Source organism: Nilaparvata lugens, chromosome 11 (genome assembly GCF_014356525.2).
Source record: "Nilaparvata lugens isolate BPH chromosome 11, ASM1435652v1, whole genome shotgun sequence".
In the NCBI taxonomy this organism is placed as follows: domain Eukaryota; kingdom Metazoa; phylum Arthropoda; class Insecta; order Hemiptera; family Delphacidae; genus Nilaparvata; species Nilaparvata lugens.
Genome location: NC_052514.1, coordinates 7,391,998 through 7,401,628, shown reverse-complemented (window position 1 = coordinate 7,401,628; position 9,631 = coordinate 7,391,998). Strand labels below are relative to the sequence as shown.

The 9,631-nt window shown below is 36.4% G+C and overlaps 1 protein-coding gene across 1 annotated transcript; it reads right to left on the bottom strand.

Moving 5' to 3' along the window:
• Window positions 1-3,577: 3,577 nt before the first annotated feature.
• On the bottom strand, window positions 3,578-8,385 carry LOC120353640. The gene is made up of 2 exons (XM_039438191.1): window positions 7,472-8,385; window positions 3,578-4,018 (listed from the first exon to the last, which is right to left on the bottom strand). Exons 1-2 carry the CDS (start codon window positions 8,383-8,385, stop codon window positions 3,802-3,804), a joined length of 1,131 nt encoding a protein of 376 aa, XP_039294125.1. The 3' UTR covers window positions 3,578-3,801.
• Window positions 8,386-9,631: the final 1,246 nt, after the last annotated feature.

Sequence of the window (9,631 nt, the reverse complement as noted above, 5' to 3'; positions counted from 1 at the left end):
ACGTGAGAAATGATTATGCAATTCAACTAAGAGTTAATTAGGATTCTTGTCTGTTTTCAACTGGAAATTGTTTTCTATAATAATTGCGATTTCGTTCCACAAGAATAATCGCTGAAATCGTGTAATTAATATTTGACAACTGAGATTTGAGTTATTTATTTGAGAAAGTTTGTTTTGTGAATGAATATAGCTTTGAAATTATTCGAATTCATTGCTCATGAAATATGATTTTGAAACCATACATATATTCCAAAATGAAAGTAGTTGGTATCATTGTAGGTTCATCTATGAAATCTATGTTTAAAAACACAAATTGATGTCTGGAAAGTAAATATTTCCTAAAATACAAACTAACATTGAACTGATTCCATAGAAATATTTACCGAAATTGTTTTTCTCCCAAAACAATTGGCATTATTGTCCTCTCTATTTTGAGAGATAAATTGAATTTATTTTGCAAAATTCATTCAGGGAAAACAAAATTATTCCACACTGCCAAACATTGATGTATTCTTGTCAAAATCATTGTCAGCTCCATTCCAGAGATAAATTTATTTTATGAATAAAATTTACTCACACCGCTCAAAATTCAAAATTGATTCAAATCCACCCGGTCTGTTTCTATCTTAAAATTATTTGAACTTCTCAATATTGATTTCAACATTGATTCAAATTTACCCCATACTGTTACTACATTTCACTCTCACACTCTTTTTCTCTCTCTGTCTCTTTCTCTCTCTGTTTCTTTCTATCCTGTTCACTGATCATTTTAGAGAGAAAATAATTTTACAAAAAAAAATTATTTGAACTTTTCAATATCGATTTCAACATTGATTCAAATTTACCCCACACTGTTACTACATTTCACTCTCACACTCTTTTTATCTCTCTCTCTCTCTTTTTCTCTATCATCTGTCTCTGTTTTTTTATCTCTCTATTTCTCTCTCTGTTCCTTTCTATCCTTCTCACTGATCATTTTAGAGAGAAAATAATTTTACAAACAAATTATCTGACGCTATTCAATATTGACTCAAATTCTCTCACTCACTCTCTCACTCTCTCTTTCTCTCACTCACTAACTCACTCTTCCTCCCTTATTGTTCATTTTAGTTCAGAGATAGAATTATTTTACAAACAAAAATGTCTTACACTATTCAATATTGATTCAAATTTACCCAGTTATTACTCCAAATTTTTCTTTCTCTCTCTCTCTCTCTCTCTCTCTCTCTCTCTCTCTCAAATAATCAATTAATCTCTCCTCTCTCTCTTAGTTTCTCTCTTCCTCCTTTATTGTTTATTTTAGAGATAGAATTATTTTACTAACAAAAATGTCTTACACTATTCAATATTGATTCAAATTTACCCAGTTATTACTCCACATTTCTCTCTCTCTTTCTCTCATAAAGCTGAATAACCAATCAATCTTTCTCTTCCTCTCTCAGTTTCTCTCTTCCTTCATTATTCCTTCCTCTCTCTTCCTCCCTTATTCTAGAGATAGAATTATTTTTCAAACAAAAATGTCTTACACTGTTCAATATTGATTCGAATCTACCCAGTTATTACTCCACATTTCTCTCTCTCCTTCACTCTCTTTGTCTCACTGTCTATTTGGTGGCTTCTTTATGTGAGAGTGGAACGACGGGCACGCATAATGCGTGTCATGATGCCAGAGCTCTGATATGATGTATGCGACAAAACAAAGCGTGCCAACAATGAACGCTAGCTTATACAATAGCGCCAGCTGGCAAATTACTACTCTTCTTCTTCTCACAATCTCTCTCTCTCTCACACTACATCTCTCTCTCTCTATCTATTTCTCACTATCTTTCTCTCACATCCCTCTACTCTCACTCTCTCTCTCTCTCTCTCCCTCTCTCTCTCTCTCTCTCTCTCTCTCTCTCTCTCTCTCTCTCTCTCTCTCTCACTCCATTTTCTTACAAACTTGCTCACTATCTTTCACAGTCTCTATCTGTATGTATCTCTGTGTATTTTACTCTCCCACTTACTCTCTCCGGTATCTCTCTGTTTCTATATCTTTCTATCTCTGTGTATTTTACCCTCCCACTCACTCTCTCAACTTATCTCTCTGTTTCTATCTCTTTCTGTCTCAGTGTATTTTACTCTCCCACTCACTCTCTCACCCTATCTCTAAGTTTCTATATATTTCTATCTCTATCTATCTCTGTGTATTTTACTCTCCCACTCACTCTCTCAACTTATCTCTCTGTTTCTATCTCTATCTACATCTGTGTTTTTTACTCTCCCACTCACTCTCTCAACTTATCTCTCTGTTTCTATCTCTTTCTATCACTGTCTATCTCTGTGTATTTTACTCTCCCACTTACTATCTCAACTTATCTCTCTGTTTCTATCTCTTTCTATCTGTGTCTATCTCTGTGTATTTTACTCTCCCACTTACTCTCACAATTTATCTCTCTGTTTCGATCTCTTTCTATATGTGTCTATCTCTGTGTATTTTACTCTCCCACTCACTCTCTCAACTTATCTCTCTGTTTCTATTTGTGTCTATCTCTGTGTATTTTACTCTCCCATTTACTCTCTCACCGTATCTCTTTGTCTGTATATTTCCCTCTCTCAACACATATTCTCTCTTTTTTATAAACTCGTTCTTTCTCTTAAACACATATTATATGAATCGTACAAATCTTTGTCTTTCTCTCTCTTTATCATCTGTATCTATCTCTGTCTATTTTACTCTCTCACTGCATCTCTATTTCTCTCTGTCTCGCTCTCTCTCTTTCCATCTCTCTCTGTCTTGCTCTCTCTCTCTCTCTCGCTCTCTCTCTCTCAATCAATCAATCAATCAATCAATCTCAATACATACAGATCTTTCTCTCTCTCTCCATCTATCTCCTTTCATTTCAATCTTCAACATACTCTCTCACTGTGTCTCTCTATCGTTTTCTCTCTTAAACACATATTATATGAATCGTCCCCTTTCTCTCTCTAATTTATCTCCTTCCATCTGTATCTATCTCTGTGTATTTCACTCTCCCACTTATTCTCTCCCCATATCACTCCATTTCTATCTCTTTCTCTCTCAAACACATCATACAAATCGTCCTCTCTCTCAAACACATTTCATACAGATAGTCCTATTTCTCTCGCTCATCTCTCTATCTCTTTATAATTTACTCTCTCACCGTCTCCCTTTCTATCCCTTTCTCTCTCAAACACATTTCATACAGATACTCTCTACATTTGGTAGAGAGTTAGTGGGGAGGATATTTTTATTATTCTTCCCAAAGAATGGACATTGATATGTCCAAAGCTCCGCCAATTTATGTAGATGCATAACAATATGATTATTATCTATAGTTATTATATTACAAATTGCTTTTTCATATCATATACAGTTCTATAGTTATTTTCCTAGTCTATATTATGTAAATTCATCTATAATTTTGCTGTATTGTAAGCTATTGTATATAAGTGTATAAGCCAGTATATATTGTAATCTACATAAATAAATAAATAAATAAATAAATAAATAAATAAAGGCCTTTATTGAACAATTGCATGCGTAATAAACATTAGATAGTATTATTAACAATATTAAACATTATAAATATCAACAATAATAAATATTCATTACATAAAATAAACAGGTACAGACAAAATGTCGGCTCATTCCCCATGGCATATCGCCGTCTGGGGGAGTTGATAAATACTTTATTTGAGCACCATAATGTAATCAGAATTTCAATTCAGTTCAGAGTTTTTGAATCAGTTCAATAATTGAACTCCTGAATCATGAAGTATCTGTACTTCCATGCATCCCTACAGTAGCTTCCCACAATCCTCCAGTTCTTCCCCGTCAAGGTGAGTCTTCAATTCGGCGTCGAGCAAGAGACTCCTTCCAAAGTGTTGACGTCTTATCTCCGCCAGAACCGGACACCTGGCGACGAAATGAATTATGTCCTCTTCCTCTTTTAGGCTACACAGAGAGCAAAGCTTCACCGCCTGGCTGTGAGAATATTTATTGAGTTGGACTAACATAATAAATAAATAATAAATAAATAAATAAATTTTATTGTCGTAGACCAATATAGGTAATTGACAAAGTCATGGTAATACAATTACGAAATAATAAAGTCAAAACAATAGTTTAAAGTCACAAAGTAGAATTACATCAAGTAGAATCGAAAAACTCTGTCAAACAATAGAAAGGTCTCAAAACCAGCCACTCAAAAAGTAATTTTTTAAAAATAACAATATTTTCACAACATTTGATATCCAATGGCAACTTATTGTACATTCTCAAGCCTATGCTGTCATAGTGTTTCATGCTTATGACAAGACGTTGATATGGAATATCAATGTGGTCTTTTTTCCTGGTGTCATAAGCATGAATATTGGATCTTTTATTCAAGCTATGGAGATTCTTTCTAGTGTACATGATTACTTGAAATATATAGAGATTTATGACAGTCAATATTTTTGTTTTTTGAAAAGAGGTCGACAGTGATCCAGATACCCTGCACCTGTCAATATTCTGATAGCCTTTTTCTGCAAAAGCAAGACCTTATTGATGTGGCAGCTGTTTCCATATACTAAAATTCCGTATGCAATTATGCTTTGAAAAAAAGCAAAATATGAGCTTCTGAGGTATTTTTCCGGTACAAGATTCTTCAACTGCCTTAACAAATAGATAACCCTAGATAACCTAGCAGAAACGAAATTTATGTGGGGTTCCCAGGTCAACCTGTGATCAAACATTAAGCCTAAAAACTTTAAACTATTGTTATTGTTGTGTGTGTAATCCCTGAGACCAAATGTCATAAGCTGAGTTTTATCCTCGTTCAATTTAAAGCCATTAGCTCTGAACCACTTGGAAGCTTCCGCCAAGGTATCAGCTGTCATATTATGTAAAGTGTGTGCATCTGAATGAGAATTAAGAAAAGTAGTGTCATCAGCATACAACCAGTCTTGCTGTTGATTGTGAGAGGAAGATCGTTTATCATCAATACAAAGAGGAGTGGTCCCAATATTGATCCTTGGGGGACGCCGTACTTTACTTTAGCAAGGTCGGATCTCTTATTTCCTACACAAACAACTTGCTGGCGATCGCCAAGGTACGATCTAAAAAGACTAAGGCTCCTTCCACTGACTCCATAATAAGCTAATTTTTCAAGCAAAATATCATGATTCACGCAGTCAAATGCCTTGCTCAGGTCACAGAAGGCAGCCTGAGCAAAGCACCTGTTTTCAAAAGACTCAATTACAAATTTATAAGTGCATCAAAGGCGTCATTAGTGGATCTTCCCTTCACAAAACCAAATTGATGCTCCGATAGTACCCCAAGATTTACCAAGTATTCATACACCTGTATATACATGACAATTTCTAGAACCTTGGAGAAGACAGGCACTATTTGAATGGGTCTATAACTGGAAGGTTCCTCTTTTGAGCCTTTCTTATGAACGGGAACAACTTTGGAGACTTTTAATACATCGGGGAAAACACCCTGTGTAATACACCTGTTAATACAAATGGTCAGTAATGGCACTACAGAGTGAGCAATATTTTTGAGAAGACAGCTTGATAAACCATAGAAATCTTCACTCTTCGAAACTTTAAGATTATGAACCACTTTAAAAATCATCTCTTGACTCACCTCATGAAAAAAGAATAAGCTATTTTGCACTTTATTGACATTATCATTGAGCAATGCACTGGCTGTAATTGATGGCTTGTCTATCTTCTCGTGCACATCATCTACTGATTGAATGAAATAATTATTAAGTTTGTTTGGTTCAGGAGTAGATAAGTTTACAACATTCTGTTAGAGGATAAAGTTTTGATAATTTGCCATGCTTTCTTACATTTGTTATAGAAGATTCAATGATTGATGCGACAGAATCCCTCTTGGCTTCATCCAATGAATTTCTGTACAGTGCTCTGCATCTAAGATAAAGTGTTTTCGAATGTTCGGTTTTTTGTTTTTTGAAGTTTTCATGTAAGAGAGTGAGTAGAATCTTAATCTTAGCAAGTTCAGGTGTGTACCAGTCAGCCTTACATTTGAAATTCTTTCTATTATTAACTTGGGAAACTTTTTTTCTACAGGTCTTTCTAGGGATAGTCAGATTGAAATAATATAAAACTGTATTGAGGAAGGATTCGAATATATCACTTGCATCTGACTTTTCCATGACAGCACACCAATTCACTAAATTAGAGACCGATTAAATTGTAGTAATTTATCTTTAGTAACAGGTCTTGAAGTAATAGTGACAAAATCGTTAGAACTAGACTCAACAGAACTACAGGGCACACATATCGTGACACAATCATGATCAGAGTAAGAAAATCCTATGACACTAGAATTTATCATATCAGGTTGAACGTTTGAAAAAATATTATCGAGACATGCTTGGTCTCTAGTGGGCAGAGTATTGAAAATACGATGATTAAATTGTCTCAATAGATTTTTCAAATTATTGGAATGACAAGTTTCATGATTGACATCAAAAGCAGAATTAAGATCTCCACCAATAACAATAGTATGGTCATTATAGCATTGTCTAGACAAAAATAGAAGCAATTCCTCCAATTTGGCTAAAAATACTTTGGGATCTCCACAAGGAGATCTGTACAATGATACTATAATGAGTTTCCTGGCTCTAATAATAGTACAGGTGGCCTCAAACTCACGTTCAATACATAGAAAATTCAGACTCAATTCTTGACTTTGAGAGTAAAGATTCTTTCTGACAAATATTGCAACTCCGCCATTTTTGTGTAATAATCTACAGTAACTACTTGTTGCAATACAAACATCCATTTTACTATATCCGATTTCATCAGTGAGCAACCAATGTTCACTTATACCTAAAATATCAATATCTTCATTAATTACAAAGTCATTGAGAACATTCAATTTACCTCTCAATCCTTGAACATTTAGATAAGCGATTCTTGTGCAAGGTATTGTATGTTTTAATGAGTCTAATCTATACCTATTTGAACTTGGATTGTTGAGTTTAAACAACTTTGCACAATGTTAGTATCTACCACAGAGTCTGTTATTAATGAGGGACTGCAGGGAATGTTACAAAGTTCTGCATCGTCATTCAGTACTTGATCACGAGCAGATGAACAACTTGAATCGAATCCTGATTGGTTTATAGAGTTTTTGAGTGAGTCATGGAAGGACTCAGTAGTACTGGATTCCGGAACATCTGGGATATGAGCTGCAATGACGTCTCTATGATTGCGAACGTCTGGAGTAGATCCTCCGTGCAGAATCGTCCGAGGCTGACCAATCAATGGCGTTGATGTTGACGTCAATGAGTCATCAATGCTGATTATTGCATTGACATCGACGTTGGTTTTCATCGGAATGGAAAGAACTGGTTTTCCGGCATTTTGCTTCTTTTGTGAGTCGTAGCGCGTTGATTTGACTTTCTTAGAGACAATGCCGCTATCAATTGTCACAAAATCGCACAACTCCGTCCTTGCCTTCATAAACCATTTAATAAGAGTGAAGTCGGTCAGCTCATGGACGTAGTCTGTGAAGGGTGCCAATTCTGGGTACAATGAACATCTCCTACTTTCCTGCAGTCTTCTCCTAAATCCTGACTGAAGTTCATCGTCCACTCTGGCCAGCACTGATGGTACATGACATGTGATCAGATCCGATGCAGAAACTCCATACATATCCTGTAGACTCAACCAGTCGTTGTATATGAACAGTTTCTTCTCAATGATCTTCTCCAATAAAACACGAGGATATCTGTGGGCAGGCAGCTTCATACTCCTCTGCAAGAACTTGATATGAAGCTTCAATGTATGGACAAGCAGTGGAACCGCCTGGGTCTCAAGATAGAGACAGTAGTTTGGAGTCCACACAGGTAGGTTGAACACTTTCTTGAGGAAGAAACGCTGCACTTTTTCCACCTCTTCAATCATTCTTCCCCCCCAAATCTGTGCTCCGTAGCATACAACCGATCTCGAAACTGCCTCAAAGACCTTGAATTTGGATTTGAAGGGTATATTTTTTTCTGCTAGCAAACCATTGAACATATTTAGTGCCATCTTTCCCGAGGAGGATTTCTCTTTAAAATGTTCTGTCAAAGAAAGTTGCGACGTCAAGTTCATTCCCAGATACTTATAGCTTTTGACCACTTCAATTGGTTCGTTTTTATATCGCCAGACATCATGTTTGCTAGTTTTACCCCCCCTTCGGAAAATCATTATTTTAGATTTGTCAAGGTTCACCTGAAGGTTCCACCGTTCACAATACATTTCCAGGTTCGCTATCATCTTCCTCAGCATCAACCTATCCGGTGCGAGCAGGACTATATCATCAGCATATGCTAAAAGCCGGATGCACATGCCACCAACGCTGACTCCTCCCTCCATAAATAAAGTACTCAATCAATCAATCAATCTTCCTATCTCTTTATAATTTACTCTCTCACCGTCTCTGTTTTTATCCCTTTCTCCTTCAAACACATTTCATACAGATAGTCCTCTCTCTTTCTCTCATCTTTCTCTTTATAATTTACTCTCTCTCCGTCTCTGTTTCTATCCCTTTCTCTCTCAAACACATTACATACAGATAGTCTTCTTTCTCGCTCTCATCTTTCTATCTCCTTATAATTTACTCTCTCACCGTCTCTGTTTCTATCCCTTCCTCTCTCAAACACATTTCATACAGATAGTCCTATTTCTCTCTCTCATCTTTACATCTCTTTATAATTTACTCTATCACCGTCTCTATCCTTTCCTCTCTCAAACACATTTCATACAGATAGTCCTCTCTCTCTCTCATCCATCTATCCCTGTATCAGTCGCTCTCCTTCTCTGATCCCTCTGCGGCATATTATGAATTTGGCAAGTGACGCTCACTCACGCGTACACACGTCATGCCTATGCCTCACGTAACTTTGCCAATGCAACGTGCAGCCAAACGGTATTCAAATAAAGCCCGTTCATGCAACACGTCACGCCACACGCGTGTATTAGATGATGCACGCCGCGTTTAAACGCGCCTGAATTAACGCAGATATCGCACTAAATCACTATTCTACACGCTTCATTGGGGAACGTTTGAACTTCCCGCCGCGCGGCTCTCTCTGTAGTCTCTCCTGTGTGATGTGACTACAGAGAGGAAGCCCCGAGATCATTCCAAGTGGCTTAATCGTCGGTTACATACAATGAACCTGTCAAACTATCCTATACTATTAAACGAGCAACTTCAGTTTATATGTTTAGATGTTTATATGTTTGTATTTCATCGGATCTCGAAAACGGCTCTAACGATTCACACGAAATTCAGAACATAGTAGGTTCATAATATAAAGATTCGATTACACTAGGTCTCATCCCTGGGAAAACTCGCTGAAGGACATTAAAAGGATAATTATTATTCATCCTTGGCAAAACAGCTGATAATAATTATTTCGTCGTCTGTTGGAAGTGAGTGAGCGAGTTCATGTGTGTGGGACTGTGTCAAAATTATGACTCAGCTGTTGAACTTTTGTAATCATTCAATCAGGTACTTAGTGCCGGTTGCAAAAAAGCCGGGTTATTTTGAATCCCGATTAATTCCAGTAGATCCATCTTTTTGAAATGGTCTTCTCTGATTTGGTTCACGTGAAGTTGA

Excerpts from the sequence above, each read along its gene's own strand:
- LOC120353640 (XM_039438191.1), bottom strand. The coding sequence starts at position 8,385 with ATGGAGGGAGGAGTCAGCGTTGGTGGCATGTGCATCCGGCTTTTAGCA. Across the intron at positions 4,019-7,471 it reads TTTATGAAGGCAAGGACGGA|GTTAGTCCAACTCAATAAAT; the intron begins GTTGTGCGATTT and ends TTTATTTATTAT.